The 25,112-nt window shown below is 33.8% G+C and overlaps 2 protein-coding genes across 6 annotated transcripts in view; one reads left to right on the forward strand and one right to left on the reverse strand.

Annotated features, from left to right (window-relative positions):
• Positions 1–500: 500 nt before the first annotated feature.
• Positions 501–5,089, forward strand: LOC114927921 (protein DENND6A). 2 transcript variants are annotated; one of them, XM_029298998.2, is made up of 9 exons: positions 501–1,266; positions 1,358–1,677; positions 1,765–2,037; positions 2,114–2,299; positions 2,394–2,641; positions 3,097–3,287; positions 3,502–3,767; positions 3,830–4,042; positions 4,127–5,089. In XM_029298998.2, the coding sequence occupies exons 2-9, from the start codon at positions 1,522–1,524 to the stop codon at positions 4,325–4,327; spliced, it is 1,734 nt and encodes a 577-aa protein (XP_029154831.1). In that variant the 5' UTR covers positions 501–1,266; positions 1,358–1,521; the 3' UTR covers positions 4,328–5,089. The 2 variants fall into 2 exon arrangements, with proteins under 2 accessions (XP_029154831.1, XP_029154830.1); XM_029298997.2 differs by having other exon boundaries at positions 502–1,266; positions 3,499–3,767.
• Positions 5,090–5,514: 425 nt separating this feature from the next.
• Positions 5,515–25,112, reverse strand: part of Sap47 (Synapse-associated protein 47kD) — an 88,183-nt gene continuing 68,585 nt past the window's right edge. For 2 of the 4 annotated variants that reach the window (XM_029298950.2, XM_029298949.2), the window contains exons 7-9: positions 23,227–23,384; positions 16,768–16,941; positions 5,515–9,974 (exon numbers count right to left, since the gene is read on the reverse strand). In XM_029298950.2, coding sequence (XP_029154783.1) covers positions 9,811–9,974; positions 16,768–16,941; positions 23,227–23,384 — 496 coding nt within the window. In that variant the 3' untranslated portion in view covers positions 5,515–9,810. Of the gene's footprint in view, positions 9,975–10,066; positions 15,274–16,767; positions 16,942–23,226; positions 23,385–25,112 lie in introns of those variants that run through there. The other 2 variants (XM_029298951.2, XM_029298953.2) reach the window with 2 other exon arrangements.

Consider the following 25,112-nt stretch of genomic DNA (forward strand, 5'->3'; position numbering starts at 1 on the left):
TGTTAACTCAGATGAATTTTCGAACATATTAAAGGACACATGTAAGAAATATATATAACCTCTTTTATTAGATCAAAAAATGCTACTTAATTTTTACAAATTAAATATGATAGATTGTTTTTTAAATGATATTTCGAGCGTAAATTAATATAGTTAGATACATTTTAAATATTATTATATTAAATTATTATTATAATAAATTAAATATAAATTAATTATTATTATATTAATCATTATTAATTATTATATTAAATTATTATTATAATAAATTAATAAATAATATAAAAATTATTATTATATTAATTACTAATTACTATATTAAATTATTATTGTAATAAATTAAATAATAATTAATTATCATTAATCATTATATTAATTATTATTTTAATTATTATTATTATATATATTATCTCTTGAAAATTCTTAGAAAAATAAATTTTTGTTTCTTTTGTGTGTGTTCTCCAAAACCATCATTATTTTTCATTTCACGATCCGCCACTAGAAGTCTCCGCGGTGTCTTTATTAAGGTAAAGCTGAGATTCTGAGAATGCGGCGAGCTGTAAAGAGGATGTCGCCATGTCTCCTGGGCTAGTTCCTCGGTGAAAGTCACGTACGAGGAAATAAAGAAAAACGTACATATACACACCGTAAAGTGTTCGAGAGAGTCTCTAATAATCGGACGATGAGGCTAATTTATTCACGTGAGAGAGAGAGGATTGAGTGATATTTTTTTTAATCTGACGTAATCGAGTCAATTGTAAAAGGCGGGGATTCTTCGCGCATGTTCGGAGGTTATACAGACGCCTAACAATTATAATTCATCGGTATCCACGAGACGCACTATGAAGAATTTCTACGGAGCGAGGGCGAACACGCGCAAATGTCAACTATCAGCTGTTCCGCCCGCGCCAGCTGTCATCGTGCCGTTTGACGGATCGTTGTCCGGTGGTAGAATAAAGCATATGGAGATTTTGACAGTCGCATGTGCTATGTAGCCAGGTATATTTGTATAATCGTACGCATATGAAGAGCGAACACGGCGTTATGCGTGGCTACTCCGTTCCTTGCACGCAAAAGGGTCTGCGATTTTCGGAGAACGGAGGGATACGTAGAGATTCCATATTTTCGAGCATTATCGAACAGGGTACAAAATTTCGTGACTAACGATAGTCCGAATAGGATAGTCAAAGTTAGCGCGAACAGCTTCCTAGAACAGATTTATAGTTGATGTATATATGTATATGCGATATATATACATTTATAGTGGTAAGTTAATTTCACAAAAGAATTTGTATTTATGATTTTTAAAATTTATTTAAGTAAAATATTTATATTTAAATGTCTATATTTTTTTCAGAAATTTAGAATCTTTATGTGCATTTTGTCGTAACATGTCACAATTAATAGTCAATTGGGAAAAATGTCATGAGGAAAATTACACGATTGTATAATAATGAATAATATATGCTAATATGAAATCTAGTTATTAGATTGATAGCGAGATAAGTAGAAAGAGAAACAATGTCAGTTCCTTCTTGTTCGACAAGTAAAGAGCTGGGTAATAATATAAATGCTAAGAAGGAAATGAAGAAGTTCGAAAAATGGGAACGTTTTAACAATTGGGTGCATTGTATATGTATTGTTACTTTTGATCTTGAATTAGGTCAAGCTATAGAGGTACGATACTACTATCTTACTTTTACTTTAATCAAAAATGTATTTCTCATTTTATAAATACTATAAAAACATTGTTTTTTTACACAGGCAATTTATCCAAGTCATATTAAATTATCGGAGCAAGAGAAATCCAATGTCTGTTATTTAGCCTTCCCCGACTCTAATTCTGGATGCATGGGAGACACTCAGTATCATGTAAGGATAAGGCAAAGTGGCAAAGTAGTGCAGAAAACTAATGCGCTCCAGGAATACGATAGGAAGGCACCTTCTTTTCTACAAACCGACAGAGATTATTACTGGGGATACGTATACTTTCGACAAGTGAAGGATAAGTCTTTACCAAGAGGATATTTTCAAAAGGTTTGCCATTGATGGTGCTAATAAACCAAGAATGTGATTCTGAATTTTGTAATCAATTGCGCAATCGCACTTTCAGAGTGTTGTTATAATTACGAAACTGCCGTTCGTTAATTTGTTTGGTGAATTGTGTGCTTTAATCGCGCCGGAATTTTTCGAGGCCGGAACTGCACTCATGGAGGCTGTGGTACGTGAGATCGATCAGTGGCCACCTCCAGTTCCAGATCAAACAGTTCATTTACCCCTCATTGGTGTGTTATTCCAGGTAAAAGATACGCTAAAATTGTATAAAATAGCTCTAATATGTAAATATAAATAAATTCTGCTTATATTATAGGATACATTCAACTTTGTTTCAGACATATATCCCAAACCAAAATTGCAAAGCCACTGTTCCCTCGATAGCTGCCATGGAACATGCGCCAAATGTACACGCAACACGAAGACTGATGCTGACATCAGCCTATGAAGGCGATATGTTTCGGAGTTTAGCCAGTGTTGTCAGTTATGTACACTTGTTGTGGGAACTGGTGCTCCTCAGCGAGCCAATCGTCGTGATGGCCAGCTCGCCCACCACGTGCTCCGAGATGGTTCAAGCGCTTATAGCGTAAGTACGGGTATCCCAATTAATTTCAGTAATACCAGTTTATTTGAATTGAAAAAAGTAATGAAAAAGGTGCTAATAATCACATATGTAAACTAATGATAAATATTTTTGAAGTGCGCACCATTTGAATTTGTACAAAATTCTGTTCTTTTACGAAAACTCATAAAAACTTTTTCTAAAATGTCATTTTTAATATTATTGACGATCCTTTTAATAGTTACTATTGAATCTGGTACTGTTGAAATAAACTGGTATACAAACATTTTATTTATATCCATTAAAAACTGTAGACTCTCCTCTTTCCAACATTTGTTTTCTCAATAACTGCATGCATTAAAAAATGACAGCTGATTAATTTCAGCAATTTCCTATGGGACACCCTGTACAATAAAACAAATTCAAGGAAGACTTTTATCACGTACTTATGATGTATAATTGAAAAACATTTTTTTCAGAATGATCGCACCCTTAAAATACTGCGCCGATCATCGCCCATACTTCACTATTCATGATTCAGAGTTTAAGGAGTATACCACGGATTCTCCAACGCCGCCAGCTGTGATCCTCGGTGTAACGAATCCGTTTTTTGCCAAAACTTTGCAACACTGGCCGCATATCATCCGGACAAGCAACGGCAGCAACAGCGGTAAGTTAGAAGATCAGGATGTTCTCTGGAAAACCTAGAGATTGTCGAGGATTTTTTTACCTTGAAAAATCGGAGAATTTTCATAGAATTTTACTGAAACTCGGGAATTTTCAAAAGTTGTGTCTTTAATATTTTGTTTTATATTTAATTAAAATATCTGAAAGATCAGGAAATTCCTAGACAATTTGTTTTACAAGATTCGATGTTTCAGAAGATCAAAAATACAAAATCAAGAGATCAGAGAATCTGAAGGTATTGGATTCCAAGCCTGGCGTTTATACTCAGTACAAGCCCTTTCTTCAGAAGGATAAAACCATTTTGAAGAAACTGTTCAGGGGTATTCAGACTAAACGACCTGGTGAAGTGCAAACCGCGCTCTTGAAACGTCATCTGATAGAACTGACCGAGAGCTTTATGATCCCTCTCGAGAGGTACATCGCGACCCTCATGCCGCTGCAAAAGAACATATCACCTTTCAAGGTAAATACATTTTTCTTTTAATAATTTATAGAATCTCTCTCATATAGGCTCTGCTACTTTAGGCAACTCCTACACCGCAAATGTTCAATCCAGATGACTTCCTAGCTAGCTTAAGTAGCTCCGGTCCCCAATTAACTACAGGAATTAAAGGAGACTGGGTAGGTCTCTATAAACGATTCTTTCGATCACCTAACTTCTCTGGATGGTTCCACACTAGATATACAGAGTTGAGTCAGCAGTTACAAGTTAAACAATTGGAAAAATTGTCGCAAGCAGTATGTATTGAAATATTGATTTTTCCCCCTGTATTCTCTCTCTAATGCTCTCATATGATTAATGTGATATATTTGCGTGGATAGGACCTGAAAACGTGGGTGCAGGGAAAGCAGGAAGTGGAGGTGGTCGATATGATTCTTAGGATTCGCCAAAAATTGGAGAGAAGCTGCATCGACGATGTACCAATCGATAATTCGGTGAAGGAGAGATTACGAGAAAGAATAAATGACATTACGCATGTATTGCCAGATGATTTAAAGATTATTTTAAAACGCGAATCTTGACAGTACGATTACGTTAATATTAAGACTCGCTAACGTTACATTAAATTTTGCATGTAAGCTGAGGGGTTGTATTTAACGTCAACTCAGAAACGTAACACGTAAGATAATTTAAATGTTCCCCATTCTTCTATTTATTATGATGAACAAATGAACAAGAAAGGCGTCAGTTATTCAAATATTATAGTTTGAAAATTTATACAATGAATTTTATATTTATAATATAGAAGGTATTATCATAAACATATATATATATATATATATATATATATATATATATATATATATATATATTTCGATCTGCAATTTAAAATACTCGCTGTAGACAGGTTGATGAAGGAACTGTATACGTAAATGTAAATTATGCTCAAATCCTAGATGCTTAAGTATTTCGACTTTGCTTTTATATCTCGGATTACAGCATTTCGTAAAATGTAATCTTACGTATTTTGTGTCTCTAATTCCGTTCGACCGACTGCTAGCACTTGTGATTTCCTTTGTAATGCCAACTCAATCAGTAGCTTCCTCTATTCGATCAAGTTATATTATTTTTATAATTTTATAATTTTTTTAATCATGTTCAAATACTGGCAAATATACTCTATTTGGGGCAATAAGAATAATGGTAATCTCACAAGTAATGTAAATTTCGATTCTAATGAAATGTATGAGGAATCAGAATGTTAATTGATGTACATACAACTTTGAGAGATCTGTAAATATTATGGTACAAATAATGTGTAATAAAAATTTATTTTAATACAATGGCAGATCATTATATTTATCTGTCCGTTAGAATATTATAAAACGAAATTAATGCATTTTTGTAACAAATTTTATTTTTAGAAATCTTATTAAATATGTGTGTGTGTATTATATAGGATAATTTTATATTTTTTAATTACATATGACTTTTAATGAGAAAGGGAATGATGGGTATAATGACATAAGGGAGAAAAATCTTACTTTATAAGAGGTAATATTTTATTTTATTTTATTTCATTTCTTACGACTTTTATTGTTTACATTCTCCCATTACATTAATAATTTTTTTTCAATAGTTTCGCTTGTGTCATTATATATTCTCATTATAATATATCCATAATATATTATCATACTTTCAATGGAGTCAACAACATATATATATATTTATTCATATGTATACGTGTATACATACATACATATGCATATATAGATATCGGGTGTATGCTCATTTTTCTTTTTGTTTTTTTTTTTTCACAAGTGTGAATGCACACACACAATATACCGTAGGATAGCGCTTTATTACACAATTAATTCACAGAGTTCACATTTTGTTATTTTGCCAAAGTACACCACGATATTTCTGGCCATCTCGCGTTTTCATTTCTCCTGTCGCTTTCGCGGAAAATAGGACGACGTTCTTGGAAATTTAGCGTGCTCTTTTTTTTTTTTACCTTCGGCCAGTGAAAGAGAGAGATAGAGAGAAGGGAAAGTTTTCTCACGATTTTTTTCCACTTATACAGTCAAAGGGATGCGAAGGAACTCTCGGCTCGAGTCAAATAACGAAGAAATGCAATTATCGCCTTTGCATTATCACTTCGACAGACTTAGGCCTGTTGGATGCGAATTTGTGCCTCCGAATGAAAGTTACAAGTCTTACAAGAGTTATTCCCTCGACTTTACAACGAACTTGCTCGGGGTAAGATGAACGCATTTGATGAAGCTGCGTTTTTCTTTTTAAAGCGGAGGGAGACGTGACAGAAATATTTTTACGTTCTACACTTTAATAATTTTCTACGCAATAGAGTCTCGTGCGGAAGGAAATGACGTCATCGCGATCTCAGCTTCGTCTCAAGGAGTGGCTTTTCAAAAAGAGAGGTAGAAAAAGTCGTGGTGTATAAATTGACCGGAAATTCGGACTCATTTTTGCTACTAGACAGTTTCATTTCATTTTTTTCCTGCGGAATTTATGATGGGAATAATCGTGTGTGCTTAAAAGAAGTTTTATATAGAAATATTCTTATTTTTAGCACGCATTTCTTTATATAGCGATAGAAATAGCTTTAATCCATATTCAATGTCATCTTTGTAATAAAATCATCACTCATTCCATGCTAAGTGTTACGACGAAGATTCAGGATTAGTTTATTCAATAGAATACTTTATCTCGAAAAAATTATTTTACAGACAATTGACGAGAGTATAATAAAACTATATAACAATAATAGTTAACCCTTAAATTGGCCCGTGGGATGGCTCAAATAATGACGTTTTCAAATTCTCATTAATAAGATCAAGTTTTACGCGAATAATGTTTTACTTCATATATCTTTTTTCCTGATTGAATCGAATAGTTTTCCGTCACCATCAGAGTCTTCATAATTATCAATTAAAGTACTGTTAAAAACCTCAGTAATATAAAGAGATATATATAATATGGCAAAAAAATATTTCATTTATTAAAATAACAGTTCAATAAATTAGATAAAATATAGCAAAATTCTGTGAATTCAACTTTCTCTGCTATTTTTAATTAATTAAAAAAAACAAGATTTAAAATATGAATAAAACTAATACATATGAAAAAATAATATTAAACGCTATTTGTTTTTGTTTAAAAGCAATAAAGGTTTCACATTTAAGATATAGTGAAATTACGCGACTAAAATCCAAAACCTGAAAATCGTCCAATGTAAGGGTTAAGCTCGTAGAGAGTATATATTTTCTTCTAAGTCCCACCATAAATTTAGCCTTTTAATCGTTCGCTTCGATCCTGACGTTTGTTCACCCTCTCGCGTTCTTCATCTTATCATCTTATCTATTTGTCTGCACGGAGAAGATATCCCATATCTCCTTCTCTATGATATATATCATTAGAATATCTAAATTAATATCTAATTTAGATATTATAGAGATAACTCTAGGTTCTTTTACGGAGAGAACTATAATATCTAACTTTTATTAATTAAAAATTAATATTTTACTGCCTCTTCTTTGTCTGCGCGAATCAGCTGCTTCTTCCTGTCTCTTCTATGGCAGGGGATGATTGTGGACGGTTTATCACACAGAGAATAATCGATATCAGCAACGAAATGTCACGTCGCATCCGACTTTGGAATACGTAATTAATTATTTAATTAATTAGTCCGAAAATTTCCGTTTTTCCGCCGCTTTTAATTTACTTGTATAAATAATATAGCGCAATATATATGCATGCATAATTATATGCAAACGCAATGAGACTTATTCATGCGATATTTTATCCGTACAGACAACGCGAACATGTCTCCTTCTTACAATTCAGTACAATTCATTTTGACACACAAAACAAACAATAACTTTCACAATTAAAGACATTCTCTCAATATCATCATCATCATTATCATCATCATCATCATCATCATCATCATTATCATCATTATCATCATCATCATCATTATCATCATCATTATCATCATTATCATCATCATCATCATCACCATTATCATCATCATCATCATCATTATCATCATCATCATCATTTTCATCATCATCATCGATGTCGTTATCGTCATCATCGCGATAACTTCTCGCATCTTATCTACAGGTTTTATCGAAAACATATATAAACAATATATCGTTAAATCTAGTGCCTTCCTTATTTTTTTTAGTTACAGGAAGTCTCGCGCAAAATTTTTTACGCGAGAGTTCCAGATTAAAAATATTATATCCGTCGAGCCGAAGCGATTCTCGTATTATCTTTGGCATTACGTCACTTCGCGATTGTTGAAATAATTGTTGACAATCAATAACGAGAAGTGCAATCCAGCGTTGGATTAAAAAAAAGGACGACGATCAGTGGTGCATTTATGTTTATACACTTGGATGCTTTTTTTCTTTTACGAAATTTTTGTATATTAAAAAAAAAAATTATAAATAGATAAGCTTGCAGAATCACTTTAGCAATCTAAGTGTGCGCAAAAAATGCGTCGCTGATCGCAACAATCGTTTAATCGAGACTCGAAACTGTGTCCTTCGGCACACGGCAGTGTAATTTATTTTGAATTAATTATTATAATTTATTTTGAAGATAATCGTCGATCCTCCGACCACGATGAAGGACGGTTGCAATTCACACGTGTTTCCATCGCATTAGAAATTAATTAATTTATACACACAATATACAATATATATGTATAATATCGTGCAATTTTGAAAACATATTTCATCGTTATATTCAACGTTATATTCTCGGACAAGACCGTCCAATAATTGACATAAGTGCATATGTGGTGTTGATTAAATTCATGTGTCACCCTCCTCCGGCGCGATTCGTCGTTTTATAGCTCAGGAACACGAATTTCCGTCTTAACGATCGTACGAAAATATAATCGCATGAATATACAATTAAGGAGTCTCTCTTTTTTTTTTTTTTATAAAACGGTATAGAATCGTCCTTGTTCATCGTGCTCGAGAATCGCGAAGAACGCGCTGTTTCGAAAAAAAAGAAAAAAAATAAGAGAAACAACGGACCACTTTCTCTCTCTCTCTCACTCCCAGATTTTTGCTTTTTTATACAATTTCCCCATTTTTGCCACTTTTGGCGATTTCCACCTCTCTTTCGCCCTGTGTGCTTCTGGCTCCTCTCTTTCCAGAGGACGAGCCGATCCTCAAAGAATCACACGACGTTCCTATTCGCGTTTTCTTCCTTCAGGAGATCGAAATGAGAAGAGGAATTCTTTCGAGACGGCTCTTCGTAAGAAACGAAATAAGAGGGTTTCCTTCTTTCAATGTTAACGCGACCCGTCCGCAAAATACAAAGAACAGCTTCCTAGCTTCTCGACGTAAAGAAGTTTATTTGTACGCGAAAGGAAAATCACGTCGAATAGCAAGTAATATTCGCGTACAAGTAAAAAAGGAAAAAATTCCAATATAAAAATTTTTCAGCCGAATCCCTATAATAACAACAACATATCAGAAAGTTATTCAGAGGATATCCAGGAGGATATTCGAACATCCTCAGGATGTTCTCCGAACGTCTTCGGAGAAGTCATATGCGTGCTGTCAGGGATTTTTATCAATCGCACGTCAGTCGAAAATAAATTCTCCCTTCTCAAAAAATAAATATTTAACAAAATTCATCAATCTCGCAGAGAATTAACATACATCGTATAACAAATCACAGAATCAACATATGTCACCCATAACAAATCTTAATCCACATCGCGATATATCGATCTCCCGCGGAAGAGAGTCAATTCTCCTCGAGCATCGCTTCGTCCTACGCGTTTTTCTTCCTCTTCCTTCGAGAGGAGATCGATGAGAGAGTAACGTAACGCAATACAAACAACAACGTACAAAACAAATCTTCCGCGAGAGCTTCTCTCTCTCTCGATCGGAGAAAGAGAGAGAGCTCATGTAACGAGCGTAAAACGCAAAAGCTCGTGGTAGAGAGTGTCTCAACGCGGAGGAGCAACGAGAATCCATTTATCCGCTCACGAGAGGAGGAAGCTCTCCCTCTCGGTTCACTTGAGATCCTCGTCGTCCTCGTTGGCGAGCAGATCGTCGATTTGCTTCTCCCAATCGTTATCGTTACTGGCCATGACATCTTTGTTGTTCTTCCCGTGGCCGCCCGTTACAACCTCGTAATCCTTTAGCTCAGCCTCCAATTCACGTTCCCAATCTTCTTCTGCGGAGAGGCACAAGCAGCGTTGTAGCTATTTTGCAGAGAGGGCCGCACTCTGGTCTTGTTTGTCTGTCTGTTCGTCTTTTTTATGTGTGTGTGTGTGTGTATTTTCCGGAAATGACGTGTATGTATACGTCCCAGGTAGCAAGCATACATCATCTTCACGCCGAATGATGTCATCATCACGCTTAATAACGTCACTTTGCTACTTGGGGTTTGTATAAGTGTTCGAGTGTCGGGAGGAAAAGAGGGATGAAAAACTCAAATTATAGGAGGGGAGAAATCAAAGAGGGAGAAAACACGAAACGGAAGGCAAAAAGAGGGCATCCTAGCCTCGACGTTCTCCTCTTTGCTTTTTTTTTTTGTATTCCAGTTCGTTAAACACATTCACGATATGTTAGTAGCCTGAGAGAGAAATAAAAGGAGACAGAGAGAGAGAGAGAGAGAGAGAGAGAGAGAGAGAGAAAGATATATGATGATTTCTCTGAGGACAATCGCGATCATTATATTCCAACATCCCTTTCTTGTCAACCCTTATATGGAGATTCTCTCTGGGAATATTACGGCGAATTACCGGGAGAAATAGCTAGTTGATCACGTTAACGCTTAACGTGTACTCGTTACAAAAGTGACTGGCTCGCAATTACAAAAGTAATTAATCGGGATATCGCGACTTAAACGTCTCGGAATGCGATTATCGCAGCGACGCGCTGATAATCCTCGTTGCGCTAAACCAGCGGTGCCCGAAGCGATATATAGATAAATAAAAACTGTATACAGAGTGAGATTTATTTTTTTCTCAACAGACAAATATTTGGAAATCATAGAAGAGTTTTGAAAAAAAAAATGTATCCAAGCAAAAATTATAGAATTATCCTTAGGTGGCATTTTTCAAGATCGTTTGAAGATCTATTTATTATTTTTTTTTTTAATGGAACCACCCTATTTTTTAAATTTAAATCGATAGACAAATAAAAACTGTATATATGGTAAAATTTATTTTTGTCTTATTAGGCAAATATTTAAAAATAGAAAAAATGTATCCAAGCAAAAATTATAGAATTATCTTTAGGTAGCATTTTTCAAAATCATTTGAAGATCGATCTAGGTTTTTTTAATGGAATAACTATCCTAATTTTTTTATATAAATCGATTCCTCGCACAAAAAAATTATGCAAGTAGATTGATCAAAATGCGAATAGTTAACGAGATATTTTATACTTTTAACTAGATTTAAGGATCTTTAAATAATCTTGAAAAATTATGATATCATCCTCCCTCGAAATTATAAAATTTTTTTGTCTGAAACTCCTCGTGATTTCCAAATATTGTATTTGTCTGTTTAGATTAAAGCGAATCACCCTGTACAACGCGATAATAAAATCGATATTTTATACATTCGAATAGTAGATGCAATTTCATGCAATTATTTTAAAAGGATTCCCATGGGGAAAAATGTATAAAAAAGATAGATTAAATTCGTATGACACATAAACTCACAATCAGTTTCAATAAAATTTCACATGCAAAATTTTAGTATAGAGATTCCTTTTTTTTATTACAGAACACGCGTTAGATCGAACAGTTTTTCCGGACACCACTTCGGCCAAATCAAATATTCATCGTTTAAGCGCGAAATTATCTAACATTATCGTACATACACGCTTATATAAGCGTACGCGAATAAAACTAGTAGTATTAGTAGGCGTTAATATAAGTACGCGGCCTCTATTTAATAACGCTAAGTCTTAAATAATAGCATCTTACGGTGTGTTTCTCTAAATAATCCCTTATTACACACATGCTCCGACAACTAAAAACGACCCCGCGAATTATTCTAAGACGTATTATTCTTAAACGTGATCATCCCTTAAAAAAGCTCTCTCGCGAGATAATGCTTAAAAAAAAAAAGAAAAAATTATCTCTCGGCGTTTTTTTTTTTTTTTGCGGAATGACATAAAACACTAAAAATGTTTCGCAAAATGCTTGCGTATACACTCTCCCCGTCATTTATCGATCCTTACTTGCGCCTCGCGTCGAGCCGAGAGAAAGAGAGTGAGAGCGAGCGATATTCCGGCTGCGGAAAACCGAAGTCCGGGAAAAAGTGCAACCGGGAACGGAAAGCCATAATTCAGTTGTTGCCAGTAGTTTTATCGGACTGCTCGAACCGAAGGCGAATAATCCGATATTTTCGCGAATGCTCCTACGAGAAGTCTATTACGCGGCGTTTACCGATGAAATTGTTGTCAATTAATTGGAAAGAATAAATGCTGCCGCGTTATTAAAAGATGCGGAGGAAATTTTTATATCTCCGTTATTTATTTATCTCACGATAATCTCTATATGCACATATCTACGATGCTTTTTTTATTTTTTTTATTTCTATATCCTTTATTTTCAACTTTAATGTAAATATAAAGATGAAAAAGTCGTGGATATATATGTATGCATATATATTAGAAAATTGCGAATTGAACAATATATACGTATGGAATGTACACATATAATCGTAATTTTTTTTTAACTGAAAGGAATCAAGTTTATATACAGGATATTCCCTGTAACTAATGGCTCAACCGGGAAGGTAATAATTCTACATGAAAAAGTCGAAAACATTTCGAGAAAATTGGAAAATTGATAGCATGCTTGATTTTTTTTTATAGTAGTAAAGGGTCTCTAATGACAAAATATATATCGAATATTCATACTTAAAATATAATTAAATAAAATTATATAAAAATACAATATTCTATTTAATAAAAAAATAATGTAAACGAATTTAAATTAAAGAAGTTAAAGGAATATAATATACGTATATATATATATATATATATATATAAAATATCAATGTTTAATAAATATTAAAAAATTTTGTTTTTCTTTAATTTAGGAAAAAATATTTTATGCATATTTTAATAACCAATATCCGTACGAAATAATTCGATAATATATAATCATTAAAGATCATTCACACATTCAAAAAATATGATACATCAATTTTCAAATTAAAAAAAGAATTGCATAAAAAAAAATTCTACAATCTCGACTTGTTTTTTTTTTTTTCACATAAAAATATTATCCTTCCGATTGTACCAAAGTTACATCTCTTGTATTTTTATATTTCACTTTCTCTCTATATTATTATATAAATTCCCCATCGCATAAAGAAATCACTAAAAACATAAGTCAATGTTACAGCCAAATCAAAGACGAGATGTCAATGAGCATTCCATTTAATCATATCGCAATACTATCGAATATCGTTTCCTTTGATACAATACTCTTAATACAAAGCTGATACTCTTATTTCGCTCGTCTATCTCGCCCTTTTCCCAAAGGCTGCTAACAAGCAAATGCATCCTTGCGGAAAAAAATCTTTATACCAAAAAAAAAAAAAAAAAATTCTTTTTCGTCTCGTCTGCCTCGCGTAATTAATTGATTTCCTCTTTTTTTCTCGCCTTTCCCGGTGGACGGTGTGTGTAAACGAATCGCACCCCAGCCGCGGCCCAGCGTTTGTTTTCATCGTAATCGGGAGAAAATAATCGCTCTATGACAGATCTACATACACACACACACCGCTTTTTTTTTCACGAGATGCCGGGCCACGAGCCGAATTATAGCTCATTTCCCGGTGAAACACGTATTGTCATTCAATGAATTTATGCGACGACGCGATAAAAATCCGATCGATCTTTCCTTCCCTCCCGCCGAAATAATCATCCCTCGCCGTTATCTCGTTGTTATATTAGATTTTTTTTTCTCTTGCAAAAGACACGCGCGGTCTCACAATTTTCTTCTCGTCAAATCAAATCTAATTTCATTCGCGCGGAGATCAAACATGTTTGACGTTTCCAAGGGGAGGATTATATTTACGGGAGAAAACGATTCCGTATTAATAGCGCGCCGGGGCATTTTTTATATTTTATTTATAGTATAATATATAGCGTACATATATATATATATTTATATTTATTATACATATATTTCTCTTTTTTTTTTCTTAGGTCTCCATTTAATTAATTCTCTTACGAAGGTACACCTATGATTAAGTTTGCGGTTTGCACAATGTAATATATATCTCGCGTTTTTTTTTTTTTATCTTATCAATGACTTCTCTTTATAATTCTTCCCACTCATTTATCTTTCAAGATGTCTAGTTGCTTTGCGTTAATTATACACGTTTACAAAGACATGGATAGAGAGAGAGAGAGAGAATCGAGAAACGGGTTAGATTAATTGGAATTGATAGAGTGAGAGTGAGAGAGAGAAAGAGAGAAAGAAAAAGAGTGAGTGAAAGAGAGAGAGACAACAGCAAAACAGTCAAATATATAGACATGTTAGCCGAGTATCCTTCTGCACTCGGTCCGGTTGTTTATCCACGTTATTTTCTTTCTCGTACCTCATTCTCTCGCACACAACCTCCCTTCTATTCTTATTGCATCTATTTTATTTGCTGCACTCACACATAACGTGACGACTTTTTTTTCCCCTCTTTCGCGTCTTTCATATTTTTTTTTTTCGCGATTTGATGAGCTCTCTAACGCGTCTCTATGCCAGGACGAAATTTCACAGATACAGATTCTTTCACCCTCGACGTCAATATTCGAAATAAAAGTAAATAAAAAACCGTGCTATTTTTTACATTCAATATTTGGATTTAAATTCGAATTAAAGGGATATCATTTGTTTTCTACACTCCTCCTCGGTCTAAATATAAAAAACGCTCTTAGAGCCTGTTTATTCGAGGCCCACGTCTACATAAAACTAAAATAAAAAAATGAGATCTTTGTATAAATGACGAAATTTAATTCTCTATTATACTAAAACTTGCTTTCTCTCAATGTGACAGCCGTCTATAATTACAAGTTCCTTACCAACCGGCTCGCGTTTTTCCTTTATCTTTCCTTGTACGCGACTATTTTATTTCCCCGGGGGCGTTCCGTGTTTAGCGTGCTAGCTTCCTCATCGATTTGAGAATCTGACGTCGCTTTTCACGATTCTTGCGACTGGCACGGAATCGCATCGAAAAAGAAAAAAAAAAGAAAAATAAAAATTTGCGCCACTATTCGTCTCGTGGGAACGTTCGTGCCCGGTGGTGGCTTCGTAGAAACTTAAAAAATTAATAAAAAAAAAAAAAAGGTAAAACGAAAAATGGGAAGAGAGGAAAAGAGAGAAAGAGGAGATTTTTCGGTACCGCTAAGAACTGAAATTGTCAGTTTTCGAGAGCGGAAAGCATGTATATCTCTGAGAGGGTGTGCTTTGGATAATGGCATTTGGGGGGACGCTCTCCTCTTCTTTTAGGCTGTTGACAAAATAGAATGAAAAGCGGTCGTTTATTTCAGAACGTCCATGTAAACAGAGAGAGAAAGACAGAGAGAAAGAGAAAAAAAAAGAAAAAAAAATAGGAAGTGACGTTCAAAACGCAACAGACGTTTTCCAACACGACAACACAACATGTGACATATGACGTGTCCCGGCCGGAAGGACACGTCGTTGCCATAATACAATCACATCAGAGAATTCGGAAAAAAAACAAGCAATCCCTAAAGAAAGCGCAGACAGGAAGATCGAAGATCGGAGATACACAGAGAGAGGCTACGTAAAGAAAACGACACTAGGCGTGGTCAAGGTGTAAACACTAAGAGATTAAGGTCAGGCTTCTCGTTGGTGGCACACTAATTTCATACTCACGAGGAGAGTACTCTTGGACCGTGTCGTGGCACAGATCGAGCTCTCGCATCGATCACCTTTTTTGGTGACCCGTTTCCGTTTTGTTGTCGAGATCAATGAATGGTACCTTTTCTCCCTCTCTGTCGCCATTTCTCCACCGAATACCAAATCTTGGTAATTATTTATTAGCATTAGAGCTTCAAAAATCTTGATGTATATTATCAAGAATCCTGAGAAAATTTTTATTAAAAAAATTAAAAATTAAGGACGCAGTTGATTATTTTTAAAAATTTAAATAAAGGATTTTTAGTGGAATGGCCTATTTTTTCACGTTTGACTGGTTGTAAATCAGTAACTATCTATTATTTAACTTTGAGGCTATTACACTTTTGTTCAGCAAATTATTACAACATGTAAGAAAATCAGCTGATTTTATCAGGATTCAATTTTCCATCTAGACTATTATATAGGTTCAAAAATAAATCATATAAAATTGAATTTTGGTAAAATCAGCTGATTTTCTTATAAGTTATTCTTAGTTTATAATCTGCTTACAAAAAATAGGTTCAAAGTTAAATAATAGATGGTTACTGATTTACATCTAGTCAAATACGAAAAACTTGGGCTCAATTTGTATTTATCAGATCTTTTTGTTTTATTACAATTTTATTAATAAAACAATTAATGAGAAATTAATAAAAATTTGACAAGAAGGAAATCTGATCCTTCTAGACACACTAAAGGCAACATAAGAGCACCGGGTACCATCCGTTGATCGCCAACAAATGAGAAACGGCTCCGTTATTACGTAGTTAAGTAAATCTTCGTTGGTGGTCGTAACTAACAAAGGGGGAGAACTTAGAAGGAGAAACTAAAGGTTTTTCACAGAACTCGCGTCTCACCGCAGATTCGATCTACCGTATAATTTCCCACTTGGGAAAGGAACACGTCTCGCGGGCGCCGTTTTCGGCCAAGTCAGCCGGAATAATCTTCTCGCGGCTAGAGAACTGCACGAAAAGGATTAGCATTTCGAGGACCTACTTCGTGGATCCGGTAGATCTCGTCTGACTGGCGAGAGAGCGCGAGCTCTCGTGAGTTAACGACGACCAACGATCAACGAACTGACCTTTCGGCGGCTGCATCCCCAGCTTTCGCATCCCCTCTCGGACCTCCTCGAGGTCTGTGTCCGAGACCCTCATGGTATCGGACACGAACTCGTGACCTGGCGAATCGGCCAGCGCGCTGTTACTGCTCGTCGTCGTCGCACCGGAGGTGGTTGTCTGGCCAGTGGTCATTTGAACTGTTCGCAAGACAACACTGACGGCTAAACTAAACGGGTAGGGTGTGTGTGAATGTATGTGTGTGTGTGTACTATGTATACAGGTGCATGTACTATGTATGTACAATTTTAAAGTGTGTGTGTCTAAAGTTAGCGCTAAGTCTATCGATTTCGTACGCAAACGATCGGTTAATCGGTGTGTAAGAAGTCGCGAACATCGTTTGTCGAGGGATCTGATCCATCGCTTCAGTTCCAACGTGAAAAATATTAGAGGAAGATGAAAGGGAGTTCAGTTGATTTTAAATTTTATTTTATTTATTATAAAAATAGCTCGAGCATAATTAACATTCTGTCAATAAATGAATATTTAAAGTAACTTTAGATGTTAAAAATAGATGGAAACTTTTGTGCGATCTAAAGTAAAATACAAAGAGCCTTTGAAAGTTTTCTAAAAATATAACAGGACAAAATGTTGGATGTCCACCAGCTGGTATAAAAAATTGTACCTTTGATATCCATACATTGATGAAACAAAGAAAACTTATTGACAGAAAATTAAATAGCCAAGACGAAGCAAACGTGTTACACGAATATTTAAATTAGTTTTCAAAGGCCAAGCTTTTACAAAAATCTCAAAGATTCTGGAGGATATCGTGTCAATTCCAACGTGAGAAATATTAGAGAAAGACAAACGGGACTTCTGTTGATTTAAATTTTACTTTATAAATGATAAAACAAATTCGAGCATAATTAAAATTCTGTCAATAAATGAGTACCTAAAGTAACTTTAGATGTTAAAAATAGATTGAAACTCTTTTGTGATCTAAAATAAAATACAAAGAGCCTTTGAAAATTTTCTAAAAATACAACAGGATAAAATGTTGAATGTCTAACAGTTGCTATAAAAAATTGTACCTGAATATCCATACATTGATGAAACAAAGAAAAGTTATCGGCAGAAAATTAAATAGCCAAAGACGAGGCAAACGTGTTACACGAATATTTAAATTAGTTTTCAAAGGCCAAGCTTTTACAAAAATCTCAAAGATTCTGGAGAATATCGTGTCAATTCCAACGTGAGAAATATTAGAGAAAGACAAACGGAACTTCTGTTGATTTAAATTTTACTTTATAAATGATAAAACAAATTCGAGCATAATTAAAAATCTGTCAATAAATGAGTACCTAAAGTAACTTTAGATGTTAAAAATAGATTGAAACTCTTTTGCGATCTAAAATAAAATACAAAGAGCCTATGAAAATTTTTTAAAAATACAACAGGATAAAATGTTGGATGTCCAACAGCTGCTATAAAGAAATTGACACAGTATGTGTCGAAAACACGTAATTTGTATAAGAATATCAATGCATTGATGAAACAAAGAAAAATTATTGACAAAAAATTAAATAGCCAAGACGAGGCAAACGTGTTACACAAAAAATTTCAAATTAGTTTTCAAAGGCCAAGCTTTTACAAAAATCTCAAAGATTCTGGAGGATATCGTGTCAATTCCAACGTGAGAAATATTAGAGAAACACAAACGGGACTTCTGTTAATTTAAATTTTACTTTATAAATGATAAAACAAATTCGAGCATAATTAAAATTCTGTCAATATATAAGTACCCAAAGTAACTTTAGATGTTAAAAATATATTGAAACTCTTTTGCGATCTAAAATAAAATACAAAGAACCTTTGAAAATTTTCTAAAAATACAACAGGATAAAATGTTGGATGTCCAACAGCTGCTATAAAGAAATTGACACAGTATGTGTCGAAAACACGTAATTTGTATAAGAATATCAATGCATTGATGAAACAAAGCAAAATTTCTGACAGAAAATTAAATAGCCAAGACAAGGCAAACGTGTTACACAAAAAATTTCAAATTAGTTTTCAAAGGCCAAGCTTTTACAAAAATCTCAAAGATTCTGGAGGATATCGTGTCAATTCCAACGTGAGAAATATTAGAGAAAGACAAACGGGACTTCTGTTAATTTAAATTTTACTTTATAAATGATAAAACAAATTCGAGCATAATTAAAATTCTGTCAATAACTGAGTACCCAAAGTAACTTTAGATGTTAAAAATAGATTGAAACTTTTTTGCGATCTAAAATAAAATACAAAGAGCCTTTGAAAATTTTTTAAAAATACAACAGGATAAGATGTTGGATGTCCAAAAGCTGCTATAAAGAAATTGACACAGTATGTGTCGAAAACACGTAATTTGTATAAGAATATCAATGCATTGATGAAACAAAGAAAAATTATTGACAGAAAATTAAATAGCCAAGACGAGGCAAACGTGTTACACAAAAAATTTCAAATTAGTTTTCAAAGGCCAAGCTTTTACAAAAATCTCAAAGATTCTGGAGGATATCGTGTCAATTCCAACGTGAGAAATATTAGAGAAACACAAACAGGACTTCTGTTGATTTAAATTTTACTTTATAAGTGATAAAACTAATTCGAGCATAATTAAAATTCTGTCAATAAATGAGTACCCAAAGTAACTTTAGATGTTAAAAATATATTGAAACTCTTTTGCGATCTAAAATAAAATACAAAGAGCCTTTGAAAATTTTTTAAAAATACAACAGGATAAGATGTTGGATGTCCAAAAGCTGCTATAAAGAAATTGACACAGTATGTGTCGAAAACACGTAATTTGTATAAGAATATCAATGCACTGATAAAACAAAGAAAAATTATTGACAGAATATTAAATAGCCAAAGACGAGGCAAACGTGTTACACGAATATTTAAATTAGTTTTCAAAGGCCAAGCTTTTACAAAAATCTCAAAGATTCTGGAGGATATCGTGTCAATTCCAACGTGAGAAATATTAGAGAAAGACAAACGGGACTTCTGTTGATTTAAATTTTACTTTATAAGTGATAAAACTAATTCGAGCATAATTAAAATTCTGTCAATAAATGAGTACCCAAAGTAACTTTAGATGTTAAAAATATATTGAAACTCTTTTGCGATCTAAAATAAAATACAAAGAGCCTTTGAAAATTTTTTAAAAATACAACAGGATAAGATGTTGGATGTCCAAAAGCTGCTATAAAGAAATTGACACAGTATGTGTCGAAAATACGTAATTTGTATAAGAATATCAATGCATTGATGAAACAAAGAAAAATTATTGACAGAAAATTAAATAGCCAAAGACGAAGCAAACGTGTTACACGAATATTTAAATTAGTTTTCAAAGGCCAAGCTTTTACAAAAATCTCAAAGATTCTGGAGGATATCGTGTCAATTCCAACGTGAGAAATATTAGAGAAAGACAAACGGGACTTCTGTTGATTTAAATTTTACTTTATAAGTGATAAAACTAATTCAAGCATAATTAAAATTCTGTCAATAAATGAGTACCCAAAGTAACTTTAGATGTTAAAAATATATTGAAACTCTTTTGCGATCTAAAATAAAATACAAAGAGCCTTTGAAAATTTTTTAAAAATACAACAGTATAAGATGTTGGATGTCCAAAAGCTGCTATAAAGAAATTGACACAGTATGTGTCGAAAACACGTAATTTGTATAAGAATATCAATGCATTGATGAAACAAAGAAAAATTATTGACAGAAAATTAAATAGCCAAAGACGAGGCAAACGTGTTACACGAATATTTAAATTAGTTTTCAAAGGCCAAGCTTTTACAAAAATCTCAAAGATTCTGGAGGATATCGTGTCAATTCCAACGTGAGAAATATTAGAGAAACACAAACGGGACTTCTGTTGATTTAAATTTTACTTTATAAGTGATAAAACAAATTCGAGCATAATTAAAATTCTGTCAATAAATGAGTACCCAAAGTAACTTTAGATGTTAAAAATAGATTGAAACTCTTTTGTGATCTAAAATAAAATACAAAGAGCCTTTGAAAATTTTCTAAAAATACAACAGGATAAAATGTTGAATGTCTAACAGTTGCTATAAAAAATTGTACCTGAATATCCATACATTGATGAAACAAAGAAAAGTTATCGGCAGAAAATTAAATATAGCCGAGACAAGGCAAAAATGTTACGAATATTTATATCAGCTTTCAAAGACCAAAGCTCGTCTTTCGTGAAAATCTGAAAAAAGATTCCGGGGGATATTCGGGATATTCGTATTCTTTCGCCTGGGTATCATCGAGTTGCCCCGACATTTTCCTCCCGATAGAGATTCAATTTCTCGCGATATACTGGAACTGGGGCGAAATCGGATCTTTCTCCTCGGCTAAAAGGTGAGAGACACCAGTTCAACGATCGGGTAGAGAGAGAGGAATAGTACAAGTAAGGAATGCAAGAGAAAGATAAGGAGAGAGAGAGTGAGAGCTGAGAGTAGCAACAACCTCTTGAGAGTCTCATTCACGGGATAATCTCCGGGTTCTCAAGAATATTTGGAAATGTTCACGCGCTCATTTCCCTTCCTTCGCGATTTCATCCCTCTTCGACGATCGATTTCCCGACTCGGCTCTTCTACTATTTCCCTTTATCCGTTAATTCATCCGCGCCGCATCGCAATTCCATTGTTTGCAACCTAACCAGAGTTATAACCGCAAGGCGAATGACTCTCTGTGCTCTCTTTCTCTCTCTCTCTCTCTGATGTCGTAATCCTGATTGCGAACGTGACTCCACGTCTCGTGCAAAAGCCCACCTACACGCCGGAAACGTATTGGGTATAAACGCATTCGCCCTCGTACTTTCAATCCGTTAACTAAACCAACTCGCGCCGTAGAGAATTTAATTCCAATCGAATTCACGTCCTCCCCAGCGTTTAGTTCGCGGATCTATTTGTTACGAACATTAATTCCAAGTAAAAATCTATTTGTGGTATATACTTCGCAAAGGAAAAATTTAATTGCATAAGAGAAATGAATCTAATAACGATCCGAAAATTTTCGTCAATGCGTAAGAAATATTTCAGTTTGTAATTTTTCTCTTACAAAAAAAAATTATCAATTATTGTAATTAGATTTTTATTCATTAAAATTGTAAAATAGTTAATATAATATGATATAACAACCTCGTATGTAAATATACGAGTTCTCATGCATAAAAAAATTATCACAATAATGTATTTAAAAAAATAATTTCGAGTAAATTATAAGAAATAAATCCAATAATAATTTGCATTAATAAAAAAGAATAAATTCGAATTGATAATTTGTATTAATAACAAAATATTAATTATAATTAGATTTTTGTTCAGAAAAAATTAACAAGTTTAAAAAGTTGCATAGTACACGATATGCAATGTAATATTTTCGTACTTTGTGTTATTCGAGCTTTTATATTTGCGAAAGAAATTATATTAATATTTCGCGCGTATCAATTTTATAATTCGCGAAATAAATTAGAGAAGTAAATCGCAAGAGATCTATATGTATACATATATGCTGGATTCGAACCCTCGGATTCGATGATATCACGAGTCGCGGATGAAAAGTAAGCTTCTTTATTCGCTTGAAACTTTAAATTAAAACTTCGGGGGCTCCCTTCTTCGATCAATACGTTCCCAGCATCCGGCATCGGCGTTTGCACAGAAAATGCACGCCATCTCAAAACTCCCATGCAAAAAAGGCGTCCAGCGTAGGACGCCGCTAATCGGAATTGCAAATCAAGGTGGCACGACGCGACGCCGATCTCCTCTCCATCGCTGCATCTTGCAACTTGCATCGTCCACTCGGTTAGCTGAGTGAGGGGTTCATCTCGGCGAGACGTCGTGCCCCGAGATGCTGACAGGGGAGGTCCTAAGTCGCGCAGACGGTCGGAATTTCCCGAAATTAATTTCCTCGCATTGAGTAATAAAATTAATATTGTTTAATTAGATACTGACATATCATCAATATTAATTTATAATAAAAATAAATGACATTCTAGAAGCAGAAAGAGAATCGTGAGTGAAATTAACGTAATATTCAATATCATTGTTTAATTAGATATCCTCGATAGCTTTATATGAAAATAAATTATATATAATTATAATTTCGCATCTATAGTTGGATTCTGTGAATAAGATAAAAAAAAATGCGAAATTTTGACACATTTATGTATCTTTTTTCTCGATTAATTAAGCACAAATTAATTAGGACATCCCCTTCAGCTTTATATAATAGGAAGCTGCGTGCCGGAATCAGTAACGAAGAGAAACACGAAGAAGCGTGTTCGGGCGCGTCTTCGAGGAACCTAATCACATGTGTCGCAGTGTCAAATGCGAGTCCAAGTGACGTAAGTAAAGCTACGGAAGCTGTTCTACGTAAACGAGAGAAGAAAGAGAGGACAACAAACGACGAGTTACCTTGAGTGTGATCGATGCTGTCGGTGGTGCTGGCGAGGGTTTGATTGGAGTTGCTTTCCGCCTCCTGTTGGCTGCTGGCCATCGCGTTCAGCTCGTAGCCCTGGCGCAGCAGGGACACCCGGTAGAAGTAGTTGCGCCAGAAGTTCTCCTCGGATATACTGTCGCAAGTAACGATAGCATTAAATATGTTTTACAAGTTCAAACGACCCCGCACAATCCCTATGGAAATTGCATTTCGGTGGAATTGGCTAGTTCTTTCATGTATTGTAGCTTGGAACCTGTTGAACAAAAGATGCAATAGCTTCAAAGCTAAATAAAGGACAGTTACGAAGTTACAGTCTGTCAAACAACTCGCAAAACCCTAATTTTTTATGTTTGACTAAGCTGTATTAGTGACTATCTAGTGTTTAATCTAGTTTTAAATCTATATTACAATTTTTGTTTCAACAGATATGAGAAAATTAGCTGATCTTACCAAGATTCAATTTTGAGCCTATATATGAAATCCTATATAAAATCTCCTACATTGAATCTCGGTAAAATCAGCTAATTTTCTCACATGTTACAGCTGATGATTTGTTGAACAAAAATGTAATAGATTCAATGCTAAATAATAAACAGTTACTGATTTACAATCAGTCAAAAGTGAAAAGTTCGATATCAGTAATTGTTCATTATTGAATTTTGAGGCTATTACATCTTTTGTTCAACAGATCATAAGCTACAACATATGAAAAAACCAGCCAATTCCACCGAAATTCTTCCATAAGGATTGTGCTTTGTATAAAAAAAATATAGTTTATTAAAAAAATATGCAGTTGTAAATTGAAATTTTTTTTTAATTCACAGTATATGTTTTTTCACACTAATTGATTTATCTTATTATTCTATAAAGAAAATAATAAGGTTATCGAAAAATGAGTATTTTACGAGATATTTCATATTTTTCGTCAAAATGTCAGAATAAAGAGCATAAAACATCTCGTAAACCTTCATTCTTCGACTATTCCGCTCTAATAATTTTTACGCCAAATTATATTACGAGGAATCAAATTATGTAAGAAAATTATATAAGAAAATTTCGTTGAACTGGACAGATCTCTAGTCGCAGGGATACATGAATTCTCGGAATTAGACGAAGAAATAATCAAAGAATCAAATTCGAACAAAGCAAGCCAAACGCTAATTATCAGTCTTGATATTAATTAATTAGAACGTAAGCAAATCAATTAATCACCGAGGCGGATAACTCTCTCTCTATAGTAGGTATAACAATGTAACGGTATTTTCACGTATTAATTTCGCGCTCATGTGACTCCTTGACACTTTTATTATTATATACGTGTATTTTCCGAAGGTCTAGCTCGAAAACATTTGTTGTTTTCAAAGTAGCGCGATCGACTAATTATTTTGGTCGCGAGATAATGCGAGCAACGGCGAGTGAAATTTTGTGGACATAATTAAAATGCGTTTTGTTTTCATCGAATGTTCAATTTAATGGAGCGCCCAATTTAATTACCGAAATGTTTTATACATTTCGCGAAATATGAAATTAATTAAAAATGATCCGTTTTCTCTTTGAAAACGCTACTCCCGCAAGTTAATTAATCACATTTTTATCTGCTCGAATTTTTTTATTTGTCAATTTAATAACATAAACGTTATTAATTTTTTTATTATTATACATCACGTCCGCACGTGATCACAATATAATTTTATATGAAACGCGCGACTGTTCTCGCATCCAAAGAAAATAATAAAAGAATTATATTGCAGAATTATTTATTTCGAATAAAACGTCAGATATAAGCTTTTATTTCTTTATGTTATTACTTTTACATATCAATAAATAAAAATAGGTATCGAGATTTATTGGTAAATTTTTA

Source organism: Nylanderia fulva, unplaced genomic scaffold, assembly GCF_048542155.1.
Source record: "Nylanderia fulva isolate GAGA-0341 unplaced genomic scaffold, ASM4854215v1 Scaffold12, whole genome shotgun sequence".
Classification (NCBI taxonomy): domain Eukaryota; kingdom Metazoa; phylum Arthropoda; class Insecta; order Hymenoptera; family Formicidae; genus Nylanderia; species Nylanderia fulva.